Here is a 25,022-nt window from a genome sequence, read left to right on the forward strand (position 1 = left end):
CCCCACATCGTGATCACTCACATCTAAGCCCTGAAGCATACATTTGAACATTAATTGGGAATATGTTCTTAGCACTAACTACTATAACTCTGGATATTCTTAAAAATAAAAGCAGTACTTGTGGCACCTTAGAGACTAACAAATTTATTTGAGCATAAGCTGTAGTTCACGAAAGCTTATGCTCAAACAAATTTGTTAGTCTCTAAGGTGCCACCAGTACTCCTTTTCTTTTTGCAGATACAGACTAACACGGCTGCTACTCTGAAATCTGGATATTCTTGTTGTCTGTATAAATGTCCAGTTCTTTCTTGAATGTTGTTAAGTTCTTAGCCTCTGACTTTTGGTGGCAATCAGTTCTACAGTCTAATTATGTATTTATTTCCTGTCATCGGTTTGGAACCTGCTACCTTTGTTCCCTTGTCCTGTGGTATGAAATGGGGAGAAAAGAAACTCCTGATCTACCATCTCTATACCAGACATTATTTTATACTTTTATTCCCTGTTGTAGAATCTGCATCTTTTCAATGTCTCTTCCTATGAGTTTTTCCATGGACAAGTAGTGTAGACAAGCCCTAATCATTCTTGTCACCCTTCTCTGAATCTCTCCTTATTTTGTAATAACCACTGCTGTAAACTAATAACTACTGTAGTTTGATTTTTCCTGTGACCTTTTTGTAACCATGTCTCACCTGCACACTTTGGGGAAGATGGGTGGTTGTATTATATCTTAGGGAGCCAGCCCTGAGATTGGAGGCAGGCCCCTTGGTCTCTGGCCGCCCCCAGGGCTAGTGGGAGGGAGCATGGTGAGTTTCTTTGTGCTGGGGGAGAGAAAGGGCGCACAAGAGCCCGCATCGCTCGGTGGTGAAGGAGACGGAACTCCCGTCTGGCACTGTAGAAGCCACTGCCCTGCCGGCAATCGCAACGAGGCGCGTACCAAGCAGCTCGGTGGCTCAGCTTTAGCGCCGCAGCTTGAGAACGGGGAGGAGCCGAGTTCGGGGCTGCTACTCCCCTCCCCGTGCAAGCGTCCTAGCGCTTCGGGCTGCCCGTGCCCGGCGCGTATTCACTTCCTTGCCAGAAAAGTTTGCCCCGGTCAAGTGCCCGGTTCCCGCCGCCGTGGGAGCCGGGTTCCACCGGCCAGGGGACAATTTTACCGGGCGGCCTCCTCCGCTGTGTGGAGCCCCGGCGCTGCCGGCGAGGAGAGCGACTCCAGCCGCCCCATGTCCCTTACCCCAGCCGCCCCTTTGCCCCGCAGCGCCAGGCGCCCTACAGGGAAGGAGGTGCCGGGTGCCTGGGCCCAGCCCTTGGCTGCACGGGGGCATCGGTCTCAGCTTTCCTGGCGCGCCTGGGGGGCGGGGCCGAGGCTCCTCCTGACGCCAGTTCAAAGTGCACCTGCTGCGGCGGCTGCTTCCCGGCGCCCTGCCCTGGCCGCGCCGGACGATGGAAGCGCTGCTCACGGCGCTGGCGCTCCTCGTGGCTGCAGGTATGGACGCTCCCCGCGGGCACAGGCGGCTGCCCGTCCCGCCCCGCCCGCCGCCCGGTGTGTTGCCGATCCGCGGCCCCTCGCTGCCAGCCTCTGCACAGGACCTTGCTCCTGGAGTGGGGCTGTCCGGCTGGGGTTATTCCCGAAGGAAGATCCTGGTCAACAGCAGCGAAGGCGGCGGTGTTGGGCCTTGGGGGATGGGATGGGGGGGTTCTTCTAAATTAAAGCAGTTGGAGTTGAGGTTGGACACAAAGCCCGCGTGTCACCACAAGGAGAGGGAGGCAAGTACCGAAGTTGGTGGTGGTCTTGTGGTTTATTGAAGCAGCAGGCGAAGTAGGCTTGGAAGGATTAGATGTTTTTTTCCCCAGTAAATGTCAGTTTCACGGTACACACAGGATCTGGCAAAACATTTCCATCAATAGTCACCGACAGTTACAGCTCGGCAAAGTGAGAAAAAGGCTGCCTGATAACTTCTTAGAGTCTAAATCCAGGGACTTAGACTTTGAATCAGGGTTGTCACAAGTGGACTTAAGTGACTGAGTGGTAAGAACAGGTCGGATTGGTTGATATGAGGATATTTACTTTGGATATTTTGACATGTGATATTGACAGTTTGTGTTTGAATGGTTATAAAGCTTTAACTGTTTGAATTTCAATATCTATTGCCATTCAATAATTGTCTGCCCCCCCCCTAATTTCCTACAACTGTAAAAATTTAAATAGATAAAAATAGAAAAAAGCTTTAAGCCTCATTTTCTCCTGCAGCTGTTCAAATTTAAATATCGGTTTTATTTTTAAGAATTTTAAAATGTTTTTATCAATTTATTCCATGGTGTGTGTGTGTGTGTGTGTGTATACACAGTTACCAGAAACTTTAAGTGGGCATGCTAGAGGAACCATGGAGGGGGAATACAGGTGCAGTTACCAGAAACTATGAGTTAGGCTTGACAGAAATTGGTTTATATATATATAAATATAATAGTTTCTGGTAACTGCACCTGTATTCCCCCTCCATGGTTCCTCTAGCACACCCACTTGAGCAGAGACCTGCATCTCTCTCATCCTCCTCACAGGGGATTTTAAGACTGCACAGCTACTTGGATAACACTGTGATATCCTCAGCAAGCCAGACTGCCTAAACAGGCCAGCGTCTGCACGCTGTTTTCTCCCTGAAGGCTATAGCCCATGTATTGCCCACAATTAGAAGTTACCACATAGCTCCTTCTAAGCAAATACATTTATTCTTAAGGTAAAAGCAGGACAGAGAAAACAATAAAAGAATCTACACACATGCTAGAAGGGTTACTACAGGTCACCCCAAACACCAACCTAGTGCACTGGTAGCTTTCAGTCTTTCAAAACCCACCATTGGATTTTCCCTGTGGTTGAAAGTTCATATCCATCTTAGCTCCAGAACCAGAACAAAGTCTGGGAAGAGCATTAGTTTCTTTATACATCTTAGGCCTTTGATCTTCTACAATGGGTAATCGGCAAAGACCCTCTCCTCTGAATGTAGCTTCAAAAGGCTGGGTTTTTGCATAACCAGAGTTGGATAATGTGCGTTAACCCTAGGTATCCCCAGGAACTGCAGTTAATGCTTATTGTCCCAAAAGTCTATACTTGTCTGGCATTTTCAATAAAGTCTTTTGACCTCCCAGTTCCTATAGTGGTCATATCTTGCCCCTAGAGAGATTACATGAACTTAATACAATAAGGTCTTTCAGGGATATTGCGACATGGTGTTATATGCTAGATAAATGTATGCCAGCTAAATAACAGGTCCCTCCTCAAAAGAGTTTACCTTGCAGAGATATGAGTGGCTATGTTGCAATACAATACAGAGCAAACATAGAGTATCAGGGTAACTAATATTTGGAATGCTTCACAGAACAGGGCTAGAAAAGCATAGTATTTTACACTAATTGTTTGGAATGTGTAACAACTTACATCTAAAATGAAGGCAAATTTGGCCCAAAGTGTCTTCAGTGTCCAAGTTTGAGGGTTTCAGTTTTAAGGGCCAAATTCTGCTCTTGGATGCACCTACACGGCTCCTGTTAATTTCACTGGAGATTCCCGTTTTCAAGTGCATCAAGAGCAGAATGTGGCCCGAAGAGCTGTGTTGTAACAATAATTAAATAAATTAAATTAAATAAATCTGAATTCAAAGGAGATAACATGAAAACTATTCTGAACATTTGCCATTTGGGAGGGTTGAAGTGGAGCGGGGGGGAAGAAAAGGAAACATTATGTCCATTAAGGGACTGTCCAAATTCCACAAGTCATCTCCTGACTTGTTCAGTAATAAATAAGGATAGTTTTATTAAAGATATGTTTGAATACAGTGGTATAGTTACAAAAAAAGAAGTCTGATTAATTTCTGAAATCTCTGACACCAAAGAGTGCCGTTGTCTCCCTAACGTGGCTAGGTTTATTTCAGACAGGAATCTGGAACGAACATGTGGAACAATTTCCATAGCAGACCTTTCACAAATTGGGAAGAGATGTTCCACAGACAGAAATGTATGACAATGACTTAGAAAAGCAAACAGGACCATCAGCTTGAAATCTAGTCAATTAAAAAAAATGAATGAAAAGTTGTTTCAGGTCTTATCTTGATCTCTTGAGTCTTGATTGTGGTTTTTACAATTACGTTTTCTGGACTCACACAATCAAAAGAGGAAACTGACTAAGATCACGATCCACCATTTGTTTCAGTTGGTGTGAATCCTACACCTGTGCAGGACCCCACTGGCTTCAATAGGGCTGTGCACGGGTCCAGACATCCTTGCTAGCAGATCTGATTCAGGTTTGGGACCTGTGTTTGGCATAGTGTGCTGTCAAAGGCATGCAATAAACAAACAAAAAATGAATCCAGTTCCCCCCTCTAAGCCTTTTCAGGTGTTACTTGTAACAAGGGTAAGGAAATAAATTTGAGACAGATGTGTGATTTTTATGTTGACTGTGTCCCATTGAGTAAACGATTATATGTTTGGTGCTCAAAAGCATCAATATATTGGTTGCCCCATCTCAAAAAAGATATATTAGAATTGGAAAAGGTCCAGAGAAGGGCAACAAGAATTATTGGGGGTCTCCAACAGCTTCCGTACTGGGAGAGATTAAAAAGACTGGGACAGTTCAGCATGGGGTGTGTGTGTGTGAGTGTGAGAGATATAAAGCAGTCTGTAAAATCGTGACTGGTGCAGAGAAAGTGAACGAGGAAGTGTTATTTACCCCTTCGCACAGCACAAGAACCAAGGGTTACCCGGTGAAATTAATAGGCAGCAGGTTTGAAACAAAAAAAGGAAGTACTTCACACCATGCACAGAAAACGTATGGAACTCGTCGCAGGGGATGTTGTGAAGGCCAAAAAAATAACTGGGTTGGAAAAAGAATTACATAAGTTCATGTTTATGAACTATAGTGATTAGCCAAGATGGCTATTAGCTGAGATGCTCAGGGATGCAACCCCATGCTCCAGGTGTACCTAAACCTCCAACCGCTAGAAGCTGGAACTGGATGACAAGGGATGGATCACTTGAAATTGCCCTGTTCTGTTCATTCCCTCTGAAACATCTGGCTCTGGCCTCTGTCAAAAAAGAGGCTACTGGGCTAGATGAACCACTGGTATGACTCAGTATGGCTGTTCTTATGTTCTATGTTCTTGTAGGGCTCAGTTCCTAGAAATATTAATCCCCTCGGATATGTGTCTGATGGCTTTGATTTATCCACAGGACAGGTACAACCACAGAAGCACAAATATCCCCACCCCAGCACAGTAATGTGACTCCATCCTGATCCTAGACAGGCCCCTAATTAGGGCTGAGAGGGAGAATTCAGTCTCTATAGCCCTTTCACTCCTTTTCCTGTTGCTGAGACTGATAGTGATAGTGCCAATTGCATGTTCGTTTGTTTTATTTTTAGCTACGTTGGAAATCAAGACAAGCCCTTCCCCAGTATTCTGTCTGGTGGACACACATATTGAGTTGCATTGTAATTTTACCATCTGGAAGAGTGTTAAATTGGAGGATGTGGCAGTGAAATGGACCATAAACAATGAATTTGGAGAGAAGACAGTATACCAGTTTGATGGAAAGCATACATTATATCACCGGAATGGGGCCTTGGTGAATCCTGAATTACTAACCCAGGGCAGCGCATCACTGAACCTGCATAATGTGACATTAGATGACGAAGGGATCTACACATGCACTGTTTTAATAACCCCGCAATATGGAAGTGGGACAATCCGGGTCCAAGTCAGAGGTACTCAGTACTATTAGCTATAAAACAGAAACAACTTGTGACCAATGTGTAACTTTGAGGCCACTCCAAGGGTTGAGTTAAGACATGATGCTGTGATGTGATGTAACGGTAGCCTTATTTTAGCCTTAGAGATTTTCATTTTCAGGAATGCCTAATTGCTTCATAAACTACAGAATGGGGAATTGGGCCAATAGGGTGTCAGATAAATGGGAGTATCCTGTATTAATAAACTCATTTTACAGATGGGGGAAATTGAGGTATAGAGAATAACTGACCTGCCCAGAATCACACAGTGAGTTCATGATAGAACTGGGCCTAGAACCAAGAGGTCTGACTCCCTATCCCTGGACTGCAGTAACCACTAAACCACATATGGATAGGAAGTGACTTTTTTGGAATAGGAGCACTGAATATTAAGCAAACCCCTATAATTTCTCTTGCCACTGCCTACAGCCAGCTGATCATTCTCCAGTGACTATTTTGAATTATTTTTAGGCACTTGTTTGAGGGTAACTGTAGCAAATGTTTCTTAGGGGATCATCAGGTGCTTGCCAGGTCCTTGTGGTCAGTTTAAAGTTAGCTCCTTTACTTTATCTTTGATGCAATGATTTAGCCACGGTCTGGCTTGTTTACATGTTAATGTTATAAGAGTAAAACTTTTGTAGAAAAGAAACTCTCCCGAGCAATTCTTACTGTGCTTCACTGGTGTGTATCTATCACTCATTTGTGTATTTACAGTCTCCTTTTTATTTTGAACTAAATTTTTGCTAGTGTCCATTAGCACTCAGTCAGTATTTTGGATCTAGTCTTATTCACTTACTGCCATGTAACTCTCTATTCCCAATTTTAACTATCTACCCAGAAGCAAAATTAGTGTCTCGTGCTAATTAGGAATCTTTTATGGGGAATCATGAGCGATAGTATCTTGTTTGTGCATGACTGTGATTTGTCTTCCCAGCTCAGCCTACAGTGTTGCTGTCACCCCAAAACCCCGAAATTACAGCAGGGGGAGAGAAAACCTTTTCCTGTGATGTTCATCAATTTTACCCTCAAGAAATTGACATCTCGTGGCTGGTTAGGAAGTATGGCAGTAAACAGGAGAGGCCTTTAACGCAGGATATCTGCACGGGAGTCCCATTGGCTCACGATAAAAAGGGCATGTTCACGGTGCTGAGCCGGGTGACCCGAGAGGTGTCTGAAGAGGATGATGGATCCTTGTACATCTGTGAAGTCCGACATGAATCCTTGGAAAAGCCGCTGAGAGGAAATACAACCATATTTGTCACGAGTAAGTGGCCCAAGAACAGACTCTGAATAGATCTGGTTGAAAATTTTGTAACGGCTCAATTTTCTTTCCGAAAATGGAATTTTGCTGAAATCAAACTGTTTCATGGAAACATGTTGGTTTGATGACGTTTTCAACAGGAAAAAGTTTAAATGAATCATTTTTTACTTTCTTTTTAATTTTGATAAGGTAAAAATGATTGATTTTGACTTTATCATGTTGATTAATTTTTGTTTAAACTTTTATATTATACTAAAATATTAGTTTTAATATATTGTACGTATAGATTTAACATGATAGAATATATGCCACAGTTAATATTTTATAGAACAATGTTTTGACATTACTGAAATTAAATGTTTCAATTGTTCCATATCAAACTTCTTCCAAATTTTCATTTTGCAGAAAATTTCAGACTTTCAGCTTTTCAGGTTGATCTGGAACAAAAACAAATGTTAAAATGTTGGGATTTCCAAGCAAATGGAAATTTTACTTTACGCATTCGGGAAATCCTAAGAAATGATTGATGGGAGGAATGATTTTAATAGGGGCAAAATCCTGCCTTAACTCCAGAAAGTCCTGAGTGCAGTAAAACCAGTGCCCAGGGGCTCAGGACTCCAGGAGGCTGCACAGAGGTTCTGCATTCTCTTCAGGCTGTGCTCTGTGTTGGCTCAGTGCAACAGCATGCGGAAGAGATTGAGAGTAGGGCGGGGCTGTTGCAGATCCACCATCCACAGAAGAGGAATGCAGCATTCCCAAGGACTTTTTCAGCCTAGAGGCTTCAATAGCTGCTCCTGAGCTCGGCAGCCTATATGGGAGATCTGTTTTTTCACCCTTGCAGTTCTCACAAATCTCCCCAGCTCACAACCCCAGTTTCTCAGGTTGTAGTTGAGGGCAGGAAATAAAAAAATACTCAAATATACTGTGTATCCGCCTTCTCTAGGAAACTCCTATTAGTCCTATCCCAGCTTCAATACCCTCATGGACATAACCCTGTGCCCAAAATAACAAAGTTACTCCATGGCTCAATCCGCTCCTCTTTCAAGTGTGTTCTTCGTGCACATGCTGTCCAAAAGGCCTATAATCCCTTGCCTTGCCTACAGAGAACTGATCATAGCTTGACCTCTTCATGACTCAGTTTACCATCATGTAAAAGGGGGATAATAACAATAATACAGAAGTGCTTCACTTTCCAGGGCTGATGGGAAGCTTCATTAGTTGTTTGTAAAATGCTTTGAGATCCTTGGGTGGAATCGGATTATTTTAAATTGTTTCTAATGAATACATTTGTTTTCAGCCCCAAGGCAGTATCAGCGGGACATGGGGTTCATTGTTGGAGTGGCTGCTGCTTGTATATTGATAACTGGAGTGTGTAGTATATTTTTGACCATATTCTATCGGGAACAATTTATGAAAGGTAATTTTTTTTTTTTAAACATTCCTACCCTTCAGCATCCTTCTAGCTGTGGTAGGCCTCCCATTTATGTATTAATGATGATGATGATAATAATTAATAACTAATAATAACTTAGCTAAGGGTACGCTCCGCAAAACAATGTGCTTCTTAGTTCATGTTAAAGGAAAGTTGGCCTAAAAATCAGAGCTACAGCTTTCTCTAACCCAGAGTGTTAACAAATATCGTATTTGACTCTGAGCCCCAGAGAAGGAAGTTGCTAGCTTCTGTACTTCTATCTGATTTCCTTAAGGATATTTTGTATGTTAGGGCACCTCAATCAGCTGTATGGCCCATGCACAGACTCCTTGGGAGGCACCAACAGTAGGTAATCTAGTTTACTTGCCTGCATCGTGGCAGGATTGATTTCATGTCCCTAAATCATCTGTCATGGACTAATTTAGTCTAATCTAATCCAGTCATTAGAGGGATGCAAGAGGGTTTTAGCAACTATGGGAGATCAACAGTAGAGATAGGGGCACTAGATTTTAGCAGTCATAGCACTTGTCAGTACTGGAGGGATCAGAAGGGTTTAATCAGCTAGAAAGGGTGGGTTTCAGCAACTGAAAGAGGGGTGGGCCCCCTCAACTCATGGTATTGCAAAGGGCCATGGTGTGGAGGAGGTCCTGGTTGTGTCTGAGCAAGAGTGATGACAAAGCAGGGCTCCCATCAAAGGTCCAGGGCTCTCTGCAGCTACACTTTGGGTACATGCCTAGAAAAGACCCAGTGTGTTGATTTCACTGGGGCCAGTATTTCACTCCTACTGTGAATGTCACTACTTTATATACCCAGGAACCCCCAGTTCTGCTATGCCAGCATCTCACAGAGACTTCTACATCCCAAATTTATCTTCTTTTCAGTGCCACCTCAGGTTTCCTTGATTAACAAACCAGATGTGATCCCGATTAATGAGAAGCTGAAGCTGATGTGCAACATAAATGGGTTTAGACCAAAAGCGATTAGTGTGAAATGGTACCGGAGAACCCCCCAAATGGCATCAAGTGAAGCTCCTGGAGAAGCCTCTTTTCTTCTGGGTCCAAGAGAAGATATTACAGACAAGGCAAGGCAGCCTTTGGAAACCAATGGCAAGTTCTTCAGTGTTCCATCCTGTCTGACCTACACACCCACCATCCGGGATGATGGGGCAGTGTTTGAATGCAGCATTGAGCACAGCGCACTGAAAAGTGCCATATGGATGAGCACCACGCTGAGTGTCACCGGTAAAAGCCCCTTTCTCCCCCTCCACCCTATCCCAGCAGATCTTCTTTTCTTACTGACTCGTTGCCAAAATCTGAACAGTAACTTTTTACAAGATTTCCCTAAACACACACACACACTCTCTCTCTCTGTGTCTCCCTTTCAGCTCGGCCGGCAAGTCTCTACATCACTAGCTGGCCTCAGGCTCCCACGGTAGGAGAGAAGCTCATTCTGAGTTGCGTAGTAGAGAAATTTTACCCGAAGAATATCACTTTGACTTGGTTTCGAAATGGACAACTTGTTAGCGATGTGACACAGTTTGGACCTTTCCCTTGTGAAATTGACTATTTCAGTGTCTGGAGCCAGACGGAGTTTATGCTGACCAGTGAGGAGGAAGGGGCAGTTTATATCTGTCAGATAAAACACAGCAGCTTTGGAAATATAGAAGAACTCTTCTATGAAGTTAACTTGCAAGGTAAGATGCATGCTGTGAGTCAACTGCTGCAAATGATGCTAGCAGTGAAGCTGCCTTTGAGAGGTTCAGCGGATTTACACCACGAGGTGCAAAAGATTTGTGGGGTTGAGTTTCAGAGCTTGAGAGGCAGGGTGGTCTATTGGCCTGTGCACAGGGCATAGTGCTAGAAAGTCCTGAGATCTAATCCTGGCTCTACTGCTGACTTGGTATGTGGCTTGGGGCGAGTCAGCCCCTGGTTTTTCATCTATAAAATGTAGAGTATAGGGGTATAGTGAACATCAACTCGTTAATATAAAGTGCTATGGAAGTATTAAGTATTTCTAGGTGAGACCGGTTTGATCACCTGGAATCTGAATGAGGCCTTTGGGTTAAAGAGTGTGGAGGAAGCTAAGGAGCAGCTGAGTTCCTCCTAACCCAGCCTAGTAGAGTGATTGCTGAATGGGCCTTCTGTTTTCTTGTCTTAGCCCCATTTCACTCACCGATCTTCAGCGGTGGCGCAAAGTGGAACCGGCCCAGGTAATGCCCAAGGTCTGGGATGAGGAAGAAGAGCTGTGGCTGAGTAGAGAGAGACCTTATTCAGCACAGTGCACTGGGAGAGCCTGGGGATGCGATGGGGGCCAGGAGTACTGAGAGAGCCCCATGGGAAAGAATGTGGCACACATAATGTTGGGCCAAGGTCAAAGCTATAGTCACACCCAAAAATTCCCATTGCCAGACCCGCAACATGCCATATACAATCAAACCAGGAACAATTTGCAGCAGCTCTCTCACTGTGTGAGCTGTAAGCTCCCACATTCTCATTATGACTGTCATAAATAATTCACCACTCCCATTGGTACTGTTATGCGTCTTGGCCATTTGCTCTCTTCTTGACATTGAAGGCGACTCATCTGACCATCCGTCCTGCTGTGTGTTCTTTCCGTTTGAACAGGGACACCCCCTGAAGTTCTCTGGATCACCACAGACCCTTCTGTTCCGGTGCTGGGAGAGGAGCTGAGGCTGAACTGCAGGATCAATAACTTCTCCCCTAACGTGATCACTGTGAACTGGTTCCGAGATGGGCACCTCCTGCAAGCGGGAGTCTGCCATTCAGTCTCCATAATGGGAGCCAATGGTTTGCAATCCATCTGGAGTGTTTTGAGAGTCACGCCTGGAAGGGAAGAGGAAGGAGCAGTGTTTACGTGTCGGGTGACACATGCTGCTTTAAGGGACTCTGTAGAAAGATCATACACTCTGCAGCTGCCTGGTACGTCCTGTTCTGTGTGTTTGATTGCATAGTTAATGCACTGCCTGAGCAATGGAGATTAGCTGAAAGCAAAGTGTGGTCAAGGGGCCAAATGAGGCCTGTAGAGTGCCAGAGGGAGGCCTAAAGTAGTGGTGTGAGCCGATCGCTGTGAGCTAGGAACTTAATGAGACCTGGTCTCAGCTCTGACATGGACTCCCAGCATGCTTAATCTCTCTGCCTAAGAGCCCCCATCTGTACAAACACTCACTTACGTAAGGGTGGAGCGAGGACGGCTGTGTTTGTAAAGCGCCTCATTTCTAATTATTGTTATGTTATTAGAATGCAGCCTGTGGCTGCTCTCTGCATGTCATCGTAGGACAGGAACAAAGCTGATCAACTGTGGGTTTTTAGGGCTGGTGAAATGTTATGAAACACAGAACCTCTGAGTAGGCTCTAAAGTCACCCTAGCCCCTCCTGCATCCCAACAGCAGGGGTGCCCCTCCCCCCCCCAATCCCGCCTCCTCTTTTGTATTGGTCTCTGGCTACAAGATTTAGTCCTTTGGCTAGCTAGTTGGTGTCTGTTATATTTTTCCAAGCCCTGCCCAAAGTACTGTACTCATATATGGGATCCTCGCTGTGGTCAGCGAATGCAACTTTCTGCATCACAAATGGCAACATTTCACCCAGGATAAATAAGGTGAATTTTGTTTATGAATTTGCTCCATATGGAAATATGTCATTTTTATTGAGACATTAAAAAAAAAAAAAAAAAGCCCTGCAGACTATGGGTAGTGAGAACCCAAAATGTTTTACTCTGTTGCAAACTGATTAACTTCCCCCCCCACCATTTGGCATGTGATTTTTTTTTTTTGTTTGTTTTGTTTATGTCGGTGTAACAAAGCACACATCAGCAGTTACTGCTGGCCGAGCTGACAATTCTGACTTTTTCTTTATAGATTGACTTGGTGAAGGCTTAACAGACTGTCCAGGGTGGGAAAGAAAGAGCAGAAGGTACACTTCCAGCACTGTGAAAGTTCTCTGGAAATGAAACTTACTAAACACTGAAGAGTTGATTCTACATCTCTCCCACTTCATCTCCTGGCTTTCACATTCTCCTTGTAAAGGGATCCTAACTGTTCCTTCCCATCCTACAGTGTAAGGACTGTGTCTGGTTATACGCCACACTCATGGCAGCTGCTCGCTGCCTTTCTGTATGAGAAGCACCAGTTCATCAGCTGGTTTGTAGAGCAGAGAGAATTTTTTGTTCTTTAGCTTCACCTTTGGTTAAAGGATGGTATAGCTTCCTGCATTTGTTGGGTTGTACAGAATTGCTAAATGTCACATGAGCAACACTATAGAGTCAGTGTTATTAATAAAATACTTTTTCTTAGTATTATTAACACCTAGGATTTATCTCCCAAGGGCATTAACTAAGTACTAGGGCTAGGGTAGCTAGGGCATAGTTATTAACTTGTTTAACAGAGGGAGAAACGGAGACACAAAGTAGTGAAAATGATTTACCCAAGGTTACGTAGGGAGCTGTGGAATTATTTTCACAGCTACTAAGGGGTTCATTGGCTTTCATGTACATTGAAATGGGATCCTACCTGACTCCTACATAGAAATGGGCAAGGCCATGAAGAAAAGAGAGGACCTATCCTATATTTTACCACTGGGTGTCTCTCTTTACCTCATCACTGGAGGTAGAAATGAAAAATGTAAAGACAGCTCTGCAGTCTGGCCTGTGGTGACCTGAGTGTGTTATCTAGCCCAGTGTGAATGGAGAGAAAGCTTTGCCTTTCTTTTCTTAATTCTTTTCACAATCAAGTATTTGCAAATTCATTTATTGAACAGAAAATTGACACTCCTCCTACACTTATTACACAATGGATTGACTCCAGCTGCTTTGAGGAATAAATTCCCTTTCTCAGCGGGCCAACTCAGATCTGCTGTAAATGGATGCCATTCCAGTGATTTCAGTGGCGATGCACCTGCTTACAACAGGCTTGAATTAAGTTCAGTGTGCAATGACATCAAACCATGGGGAGAGGGGATATAAGGAATTAGGGAATGATAAAACAAGGGGAGAGAGAGAAGTTATTTTAGGATAGCTTTGGGATAGCTTCTTTTGGAGAGGGATGTTGGTTATCAACTGAATTGTCTTAATTTGTTACATTCTTTTTTTTATTGTTGTAACTCAGTGGCTCTCAAGTTTTCCAGACTTCCCTTTCAGAAATCTGATTTGTCTTGCATACCTCCAAGTGTCACCTCACTTAAAAACTACTTGCTTACAAATCAGACATAAAAATACAAAAGGGTCATAGCACACTATTACTGAAAAATTGCTGACTTTCTCCTTTTTACCATATAATTAAATAAATCAATTGGAATATTAATATTGAAATAATATTAATATAGAATTATTAATATGTTAACATTTCAGTATATAGAGCAGTATAAATAAGTCATTGTCCGTATGATATTTTAGTTTGCACTGACTTCGCTAGTGGTTTTTATGTAGCCTGTTATAAAACTAGGCAAATATCTAGATGAGTTGATGTAACTCCTGGAAGACCTCTGCGTACCCCCATGGGTACATGAACCACTGTTGTAAGGGACTTCTATCATAAGCCGGGGGCAAAGAGCAGCAAGTGCCTAGGTGTAGATTACTAGAAGTAATAATGTTAAGGACCACTTTGGCCATTGAGTTGATTGGGAGTAGAATCCAGCCCCTCTGTAAGGGGGAAATGAAGGAGGAAAGTGTGGTTGCTTGGCCAACAAGGAACACAAAGATAAAAATAAATGTGAAATATTATATATATGTTTAAAAACCAATAAACATGGCTGCTGGTACAAGTGTGTGAGCAAGAATACACATGTATAATCTGTAGCTTGTGCTCAGTTACCATGACTGCATGTGAAAAGGACCAGAGTCTCACTGTCCCTTTGCATGTTCAGTTACTGTGATTCTGCATGAAAACTGTGTGTACAAATTGTGCATGTGCACTTTTGAATGGGAATTTTTGAAACTCTAGGCCTCAGTAGCTGCAGGAATTTGGAATCTGCCTGCTTTGCAAAATGCAGAGCATTACTAACCTCCTGCAAACACCGTATGGGTGCTGATAGGAAAATAAGTCAAACAGTACAATAAAAGCTCATTGGTAAAACAAAGGTCAGTATGTGAGGGTCACTAATGATAAATACAGCCTCTCCCCAGTCAGGACACAAGCCCAGAGTCTCAGGCTGTCCCTTAGTGCCATATCTACCAGCTCTCCCTTTTGCATGAACAGTGAGTGGATTTAAATGGAGTGGAACTGGTGATACAGAAAGTGTTGGGTTGGCATCAACCATCCTTCCTTCCATGCCCATTAACAGAGAGATAAAAATCTAGTTACAGCAGGAAATAATTAATATGGGAAAAAATGAAGGAAAGAAGCATATGGGCCTTTGCTAATGCTGGTGCAGGAAGTGTTGATTATAGGTGTTTACAGGGGTGCTGGACCAATTTGTATAGTGGGGGTGCTGAGAGCCATTGAACCAAACTGAACCCTATATATAATGGAAACCACTTCAAGCCAGCACCTCTAGTTCCAGTGCCTATGGGCATTTACATAATTAAGAAGATGCAAAGAGGTTAGGGTTTAAATCTTAATCACATTCAAAATACTGGAACTCTAAGCAAATCAGTATGTCACCACTAGCACAGTAAACCTCAGTAAGAGACAGGCCCCTGTCCTATGAATACTGAGCAGTATGTTTATGATACTGAACTGATAGGGGCTGCATTAAGGGAATTGAATAGAATTAAAGAGGCACAAATGTGAATCGAGTAAGGAAATGCCTTCCCTTTGTTTCTCACTGTTAGAAACCTAAAAGAAAAGGAGTACTTGTGGCACCTTTGTTGAGACTAACAAATTTATTTGAGCATAAGCTTTCGTGAGCTACAGCTCACTTCATCGGATGCATTCAGTCATGTTAGAAACCTGTATCACTATAAGAGAAATGGCAGATTTCTGCACTGGCCACCAGATAAATGCTCTTTCTCTTCTAAGATCTCGTGGTGTTCTTGTATAGTTGATTTTTAAGAGAGGGGTTTGTGGGGCTCCTGTGGCTACAGCATAGAAGCAGAGTATATTGTCTGGTGACTTGGGCTCCTTTTAAGTAGTTGTAGTGTTTTATGACTTGAGAAGTTTACTGTTGGGTCCTCAGCTTCTTTATCTGCTCATCCTTTGTCATCACACATGGAATGTTACCTAAGTGATCAGGTTGTGGGGGTTACAACCCCCCCACCATTTGAGTCATGTTCACGGGTGATGTGCAAGCTCCCTTTTCTTTCTCTTTCCTTCTTGCTGTTAATTATGGGCCTGATACTGCAGTCCTTACCCTTATGACTAACTCACGTAGGTGTGTAGCCATTGGCTTCAATAGGAGCAGGAGCAGACCCAGGACAGTTCTCCTGGGACTAGTCACAGGAGTAAGGGCAGCAGATTCAGGCCTTGTATTCGTGGTCTGAAAATGTGAAATCCACCCCATTGTTTCCTGATTTCTACCTGTGTCAAAATGATCCCGGGTAACCCTGGAACCTAGAAAATCAGTTGAAATCAAAGCTGCCCTATCAAAGGATGGGAAATTGAAACAGGATCAGGCTAACAAAAGGAGCCCAACTAAAATGCAACCTGCTTTAGCCATGTGCGTCTCTGCTGCTTTAGAGAACTCTGGTATTGGAAAATCCTGGAACAATGAATAGCACTAGGTTTGGTGGAGCTCACCCAACAATATTATGGTCTTGGTTGTGTTTCAGTCCTTTGCTTCCAGGATGTTTCACCTTTTCATTGGGGTTTGTTTGTTTGTTTTGTCTAGAGCTTCATTCCCTAATTGCCACAGATCATTTAGTTTCTGTCTTATTTGGTCATTTTTGGTGTAGGCATGAAGCGCTCATTTTCCTTTAGCTCCGCAGTTGCTCTGTAATTAACATCTTAAATGCTGTTTACTCTCTCTGAAAACAGATTCTTTTCAGCGTATCAGGCTGGCATAAGAAGGCATTGGAAGGCTGCACTGTTGCCTATCGTTGGTTTTGAAGTTTGACTTTGCCCCTTCTGGGTTTGGATCTGCAGGTTGTGTGTGGAGAGAGAAATGCAATTAGTCTGATTGAATAAGGTCTCGGTGGCTGCTTTGTTTGTAAAGGATTAAAGCTTATGCAGTGCTGGAGAGTTATTCCGCATCTTTTTTCATGCGATAACTTTTTATTCATGTCTCTCAATGGCAAAATATGAAACTTGCAGAAAGGGCTGAAACATACACATGCCTTTCTCTCTTCCAACCAATTCTTTAATTAAATGGAGAACCACAGTATCACTAAGAGGAAATAAGCAGGAAAGGAGGTATGTATGCCAGCATGGACTGAGCAGGGGGCTGGGAGCTAGGAACATCCTGAATTCTAGCTCTGCCACTGGCTCTCTGGGTGGCCTTGAGCAAGTCATTTAACTTCTTATATCAGTTTCCCCATTTGAAAACTGGGGATGATGATGATAATAATAATATCCATTTACCCACCTCAAAGGGTTGATAGGGTGATTAATTGATTTGTTATTATTTGCATAGTATTCTGAAGCTATAAAGTGCTATTGGAGAGGAGGGAGAAACTATATCACATGGACCAGGATTTGCTCAGACAAGATGCAAACCAGTCTCTAAAACGTACTGTACCAACAAGCTCTGTGGCTATATACTCCACCTCTTTTCCACCAGGCCAGTGATTTATGGTTCTTATTAGCCAGGGGATGGTTTTCTTCTTTGGAATCTGTTTTGTACTTTCTTGCTACTCATTTGACTCTGTTGGAAACGATGACTTTCCTGACACATTGGGAATGACCTATCTAGTATCGCTAATTCCCCTGATGGCTAATTGGCTGTGAAGGGGAAAGGGCTTGTTTGCCTAATAATAATTCTGTATCTCCTAGTACGTTGTGGGGCTGAATTCATCAACATCCGTAATGCACTTTGAGCTAGTCAGTCAGAGGATGCTGTAGAAGTGCAAAGTGAGATCAGGTTATTATGTTGCTTGTCTTTTCTGCTCTCTCTCTCTGGTTTTATTCAGACTGGTTTAGCCTCCATTCGTTGTACTCCAGACACAGCAACAAAACAGAGAGAAAGTCCAGCCCGCACTTGACTTTATCCTCCCATCTTTTCCCCCTTTGATCTGTTCCTCAATTTGATTATAAAGTTTGAACTGTCGTCTGTATCTTCTGCCCCTGGGATTCTCTGAGGCTGTGGTCGATTTTACTTTTTTCTTCTTATGTGGCATTTCCATTCCTGGAGGTTTGCACTTATGGTAGCCCATTCTGTACGATCCTCTGCTTATCTCTCTGTGGATGAACAGTCCTTTTGGTCCACCCAGGATACTACACTGCATTGACTGAGTTCAAGGGCATCGGAACCTTTGTAGAAGGTTGCGGGGAGGACAAGGCCAGAGTGGCGGGGGAATTAAAGTGCTACTTAAATACCCCACAGAGTACAACGGTAATAGAAATACCCAGAATACAAAATGTAGCCAGATTATAATGTTTAAGGCATAATTATAGTATGAACAAACAAACAAAAATAAGACAACTTTAATTCTAAACATTGGGATTGCATTTTATTTTTGCACTTCGTGTATTGTACTTCACTTGCATTTATCATTTTATTGCATATACTCCACTATTAATACTGCATTATTATTGTTTTTTTACTATTGAACTGTAACTTGCAATTCTGTAACATTACAATCGAATTGTCCTTGTTTATATATAATGTATATTTTAACAATTATAACACTCCATTGTAAATCTCCTTAGAATAAGGCATCAGCAAAATTAATAATAATATGTCCCCATAGAAGAGGTACCGTATAAAATGACTTTTTTCTATGTTTTATAAAAAATAAAATAAAATAAAAAATAGGTTTTCTAAAAATATAAAAGATAACAAGCACCATGAACAGGTTGTAGCAGATAGAAGCAATACAGGATCTATTAAGCAAAAACTGTATACTTAATGCAGTGTTGCTCACACGATTATCTAGGATTGCAGTGGATATCTAGGAATGCATCTGATCTCCTAGTGCTTCTTGGTCTCTAGGAGTACAGTCATTTTTTTTTTTGCACAGTGTATACATTTCTTTTGTTAAAAAGTGGGGAGGCATGGTTCCTTGGCCCTCCCCCAAGTTCCAGTGGCTGAGTTCCAATCATCTCTAATACTTTTTTGGTTGGTTATGCGGTCTATCCAGGATATTTTCAGAATTCTTCTGTAACATTATAATAGGGTGACCAGATGTCCCGATTTTATAGGGACAGTCCCGATTTTTGGGTCTTTTTCTTATATAGGCTCCTATTACCGTCTCCCCCACCCCCATCCCGATTTATCACATTTGCTGTCTGGTCACCCTACATTAAAATTTGAAGGACTGTAGTTTATCATCAATTGTTTGAATGTCCATGTTGGATTTTACTTTGTTCGTTCAATAAAATAATCCTCTCCTTGCCCTTTATCCTGTCTTTTTTTGCTGTTTGATAAAGAGGAAAAGAGCTATCCTGCCTGTGCTGATCGGGAATTTATTTTGCAGGGGTTTTTGAGGTCAGGTGTGAAAAGCCAGTCATTTGGAGTTATAATTCTGGTGTGATCATTTTCTGTACTTCCTCTATGACCTGTTTATAAAGCATCTTTTCCTAACAGGCTTAGCCTTTGCTTGGATTAATGTATCTGGGCCACATTCACGTGTTAGTTTTTGCTTGCTCAGCATCTGTGTGCAAAGTGGGGAAATGGCTTTATTCTTGCTAAGATTAGAATGATACAAGGCAGAATATTGCAGAGGGCCTGGACCAAAACTCTTGAGCTGAGCACCTGCAAATTTTGAGAGAGTCTGGAACTGACGGTTGTCCTTTGTCTTGGGTCTGCTGTGATTAGCTCTTACCTTTACATTGGTTTCCTCCTAGCAGTGTAGAGAACTTGTCAAAATTCTTTTAAAAAACCCTGTGTTGTTGTTGAGTGGAGTTGGAAAAGCAACTGCACCTCCCTGTGTTGTCATTTTTGGCTTCTCCATAATGTGTGTTTGTGTTTGATTTCTGTGTGCGGGGAAGAAATATGATACTGGATTCCAGACTGAGCATTTGAACAAATATTTAAGCATGTGGATTTTCAGTGTTTTTTAGCACGTCAGATGTAAGCACCTTTTCCCCCTTTGTATTTGAGATGTATTTAATGTAGTTGTTGGACTCAGTACAGGGGTAACAGGCTGAAATTCTCTGTGTTATGCAGGAGGCCAGACAAGATAATCTAGTTGTCCCTTCTGGCCTTAACATTTAAGATTTTATTTTGAAATGCATGACCTGCTAACTCCCTCTGATAACAAATGGCATGAAACAAGTGACTCTGCAGTGTGGAAGATCTTGAGGAGAGAGAAGATGCCTGTGTCCCTTTTCTGAGAGTAGAGATGGAAAAGAAGTAGGGTCACCCCGCCTTACCCCCATTTTACTCTCTTGGTGTAATGCCATTAGCAGCAGAGCTGCACTAGTGTAAAATTAGAATAACACAGTGGTCCCCTGGAAAACAAAACAGAAACCAACACAAATAAGCACATACCCACTTCAGGCAAATAGCAGCGTAGCCCTGTGATTTTAAAAAGACCACTAAAGCTGGTATGCTGTGAAAAAGGAAATGTTAGATTTGGCAGCATTTAAAAAGATATGGGCAACCACTGTTTTTTGTTGTTGCTAGATTTGCAATAGAGTTGTATACAACTAATACAAGTCTTTTTAGCTTGAGGGCCGTCAGTATCATATCTAACAAGAGTTGGGTTAGTACTGCTAGGAAATCCCAGGAAGTGATAATGGCGAACCAACTGATATCAGTGCTGGGTGAAAGAATGTTGGTGTCCTGTGCAAATTGGGGTGCCCCCACCTTCCCTGTTACCATGGCAGGGCAGCTGGGCCAAACCTGCGTGGCACTACAACCCCACTCTAGCTGCGCTCCAGCTGCTACCAGCCCTGCAGAGCATGAACAGGAGCTGCACAGCACCCCAGCCCACCCCCACTCCACACACCACAGACCCCCGAATGCCCCTCCCACATATACCTCCACAGCCCTCTGCCTGCCCCCACTTATCCTGACATCCCCTACACATCCCAGAAGCCCTGACATACGTCCTGCTCACCTCAGCCCCCAGCATCTCAGCCCCACTGGCAGAGCCCCCAACATGCCCCACTCACCTCAACATCTCAGCCCCCAGCCGCACCACCGTCCAAAATCCTCCATTCCCCCCACAACTCACCCCACCACCTCCTAACATCCCCCAGTGCCCCCAACCCCTCACCCTGCAACACTGCCCACCAACCCTTAGTCCACCAACAAGTGAGGTCCCAGCCCCTCATCCACCACCCCATGAACCTTCCTGCCCATTCACCGGCACCCCCCACTGCACCACCTGGCTCAGTGCTTGCTCCAATTCTGGGCGAGGGCAGCTCCTTACGATCCCGGCTGTGGCTCTTGTTGCTCCCCTCACCTGCCCTGCACTCTCACAGCAAGGACCAAATTTGAGTGGGTGGTATTGCCAGGTCACAACGCCACTCATTCAAATTTGGCCCGTGGTGGGGATAGCCAGGCTAAATTAGAGTGAGTGGCATTGTCACCTCATGTGTCTGGTAGCAGCACCACTCAGGTTTGGCCCGTCGTCACAATGCTACCCACCCAAATCTGGTGGTCGGGCTTGCTCCTGAGATGGGCGCCCTGTGCAAACGCCCTGAGTGCATGTTAGTTAACTCAGGCCTGGTTGGCACCCTTATTACTTAATACTCTGCCGCCGACTCAGCATGGTGCTAGGGGGTGCTGTACTGCAGAGAGTGCTGGTGATTCAGTAGTTACTCTTTCCTCTGTCGTTACTGAACCGATGCCTCAGCAAGGTGCTTGCTCTTTTGCTGGATACACCGTCTGTTGGATAAGATGTGCCAACTGTAGTCATGAAAGGGTCTCACAAGAGTAGGGGTATTAACTGGGGTATCCTGGACAAATTCCAGCTTTATCTTCTTTACTACACTTGCCCCTGGACTTTCAATTGCATTAGTTACTCTTCAACTTCTATAAATATGATGGCAGTGTGTTACTGGTGCAGCATGAGTGTTGCATTTCCATCCCAGAGGCAGCTGCTTTTCAGTGGTGGGCTAAATGATCCCCATACACACAGGGTCCAGTTTTCATACTTGCCACCTAAGTGAGGGCACTAGCTGTGCATTCGGGTTCTCAGATTGACAACTGGGTGCCCGAGTTTGAAAGGTGGGCTCCCCATCTGCAAATTGCTTTGGAGTCTGTTGCAGCTGAAGATGCTGTAGGGTATTGGTATGATTTTGGTTTTTTCCTTACCTTGGAGACAGCGCTCTACACTTGATATCAAGTAGGATTCAGAAGCCTATCGTCACCAGATATGTTTGTATGGGGCTTGGGATAGGGTTTTTTCAGCGGAGGCCATTCAGCTCTGGAATAAATTGGCCCCTGTGGTCTGAAGAAACCCAGATGTGCTGGTCTTCAAAGCATGTTGCAAGAAATCTCTATTCTCCTAGGCTTTTTCTGAGCGGGGAGTGACTAGGGCTGAGTGGCGATGGCAGGAAGATGGGCTTGTGTTGCTGGGGAAGGGAGTTCAGTGATTGTTATATGTTGACAGCGAGTCAGTTTTTACTTTGACAGGTTTCAGAGTAGCAGCCGTGTTAGTCTGTATTTGCAAAAAGAAAAGGAGTACTTGTGGCACCTTAGAGACTAACCAATTTATTTGAGCATAAGCTTTCGTGAGCTACAGCTCACTTCATCGGATGCATTCAGTGGAAAATAAGTTTTTACTTTGTGTGTGTGTGTATTTTTAAACTGCCTTGTAATAGCACCTGGAGCGTTAAGCACATTTTACACATTAAATAAATAGACAAAAGTAAATAAATGTTAATTAACCAAGTAATCTTAATGAGACAGTGACACTGCTCATATGAACAATGTCTGTTCAACCCCATAGATTGGGTTGATTTGTTTGCAGGTCACTCTGTATCCCTTAATCAGCTGATTAAGGGTAACTCGCTAACGAAGTCGTCAATTGGTTTCTTTAATTCTTAGTTACTGTGAAAGGAGATCAATCAACATGATGTGTGTGGCTCTCTTCCATCTTCTTTCCTTTGTCTGGGCTCTTCCTAATCTCAGTGCCCTTCTAGTGGAGACGGGAACATGTAGAGGGAAAAGCCTTACCTCTCTCAACCCCCCCAGTCTGCCCATTCCATTTGTTTTATCTGAGTCAGGTTTGACCTGCATTCCACTGTGAGAAGGAATAACTTCTAGGTATTGATAAGAGCCTTTTAGTTACCTGGAGAAGTCATCTTTGGAAACATGCTCTTTCCACTGACAGCTATTTCACAGCTGTGCTGGCTGGTGTCTGAGTTCTGGGGACAATAGATTTGGAGCTGTTGGCTGTCGTTACGCTGAGTTGGATTCTGTGCCTTCTGTAACCCAGAACATAGAACTTTTCACCTTTTGGCCCATGTATGTGTCTGAAAAATATCTAAATAAAATATGCTCTAAATTATGGAGGAAGATGTAATGGAGAGTGGGGAGCACAAAGAAAGCAAGAATCTAAGCTAAGCAGATCTGCAGCATTACCTTCTGCAATTGGACCATATCCTGACATCCTTTCTCAGGCAAAACTCCACTGATCTCAGTGAGAACTTTGCCTATATATTCACTTCTGGACTGTAATCCTATAGACCAGTGGGTCTCAACCCTTTTCACACTGGGTCTCCTATTCCATCTAGCTGGGGATCTCCTCCTGTTTAGCAGTATGGGAAAGACGAGGTGGTTATGACCCTAGGTCTGGAATTTTATTCCATAGATATCTGGATTGAGCATGTTGAAAAACTCATGAAGCTGCAGAACCAGAGGGGTGGTTGCATCTTTTTGCAGGACATCAAGAAACCAGATCGTGATGATTGGGAGAATGGGTTGACAGCAATGGAGTGTGCCTTGCACCTGGAAAAGAATGTGAACCAGTCACTCCTTGATCTGCACAAGCTGGCAACTGACAAGAATGACCCTCATTTGTGTGCCTTCATTGAAACCAATGTAAATTTCATTCATGGGGCCAGATTTTCAAAGCATAGTGCAATGGCTATACCTATAACAATACAACCCATACCTACCACACCTGCGGCCAACAAGAGCTTTTGCAGATGCCCTTTGAAATGCAGCCCTCCCACATCTTGTAAACATCGCAAACTGAGGAGCCCTGGATTTTTTTTATTTCCCTCTACCCTCCCCCTTCCTCTCCCACTTTTTCTTTAAAAAGCTCTAGACATTAACTGCAAAAACCTAATTCTAAGATTTCACGGCAGAGAATGCATTTGCTTGTGCAATTAGGCCTTGATCCCGGCTGAAGCCTCTCTGGGTGTGACTGTAATATAAATGTTAAATAATAATGAAGGTTACACAGTTAATGTTTCTGATGGAATCTTAACTTTACATTTCCTGCCTTTTGTAGCTTAACTGTGCAAAATTTAAAGTTACATGACATTTTTTGAATTGATTTCTATACTGAACCTTTGCTTTAGATTTCTTAGTCTGGCAAAACCTCTATCTTTTAAAAATAAGGGCCTTTTTCCCAATGCCTTCTCCCTTGCACCTACGTAAGCAGGTGAGATCTCCCAAATCAGAATACTCCACTCACACCTATGGGAATGCTTATCATTTTTGCACAAGCGTCAATGATGATATAAGGTGCAAGGCAATTGAGAATCGAGACTAGACTAAACTATCACAAAATGAAAATGAGTGCCTTGGAGTCTTGGGTGCACTGTGTATCCCACTACTTCATCTGTGCCAGGTTTACAGTGGTGCCATGGAGCCGGGCCCATGCTCAGAAGGGGCCCCGGCCTGCTCTGCTTGCACTGTGCCCTGAGACCGCGCCAGCCTGCTGGCTTCCCCCAACCCCACCCACCACTTGCTCTCTCAGCCAGCCTGCTGGTCAGCCGATGGCTCCTCTCCAACCTGTGGCCTCAACCCGCCGGCTTCTCTCTGCCCCCTGGCCAGACCCCAGTGCACCTCCGGCTCCAGGCAGTCTCTCCTTCCCACCACCTGTGGGGCCCTGCCTGTCTCCCCAGAGCTGATCCACCTGGGCCTGATGCAGAAGCCTGGCCAGTTGTGGTGGGAGACAGTGTGGGGGGCTTGGCTGGGTCCCTCCAGGCAAGTGGGTCCTGAGGGAGTCCGGGTGGAGCAGGCCCTGGCCTGGCTGATCTCACCACTCCCAAGGGGCTGGAGCGATTCCCCACCCTCGTACCAGCCCTGGCTGCCCTGGTAGCTCATCCTGGCAGACACAGTCACATCCCAGCAGGGCCGGTGAGTGGGCTGGGAGGCAGGGTGTGGGGCAGTGGGTCTCTGGAGGGCCTGTGGGGGGTGCTGGGCTGTGAGGGGGCGGGGTAGATCTCTGTGTGTTGGGGCACTAGGGAACGGGGTTGTGTGTGGGGTGCTAGGCAGGGGTGGTGTTGAACAGGGTGTTGTGCATTTGTGGCAGGGTCTGGGGAGGTGCTGGGCATAGCGGGTCAGGGGAGGGGAGGGAGCGGGCTCTGGCCGTAGGGAATCGTGGGGGTG

The 25,022-nt window shown here is 44.1% G+C and overlaps 1 protein-coding gene across 2 annotated transcripts; it reads left to right on the forward strand.

Moving 5' to 3' along the window:
• Positions 1–975: 975 nt before the first annotated feature.
• Positions 976–18,906, forward strand: LOC102946316. Of its 2 annotated transcripts, none has more exons than XM_037915738.2 (8): positions 976–1,480; positions 5,402–5,743; positions 6,702–7,031; positions 8,326–8,445; positions 9,342–9,701; positions 9,845–10,153; positions 10,618–10,669; positions 11,085–11,246. In XM_037915738.2, exons 1-8 carry the CDS (start codon positions 1,438–1,440, stop codon positions 11,095–11,097), a joined length of 1,569 nt encoding a protein of 522 aa, XP_037771666.1. In that variant the 5' UTR covers positions 976–1,437; the 3' UTR covers positions 11,098–11,246. The 2 variants fall into 2 exon arrangements, with proteins under 2 accessions (XP_037771666.1, XP_037771665.1); XM_037915737.2 differs by lacking the exon at positions 10,618–10,669 and adding an exon at positions 12,335–18,906 and having other exon boundaries at positions 977–1,480; positions 11,085–11,399.
• Positions 18,907–25,022: the final 6,116 nt, after the last annotated feature.

The sequence above is a fragment of the Chelonia mydas genome, chromosome 13 (genome assembly GCF_015237465.2).
Source record: "Chelonia mydas isolate rCheMyd1 chromosome 13, rCheMyd1.pri.v2, whole genome shotgun sequence".
NCBI classification, from domain to species: Eukaryota; Metazoa; Chordata; order Testudines; family Cheloniidae; genus Chelonia; species Chelonia mydas.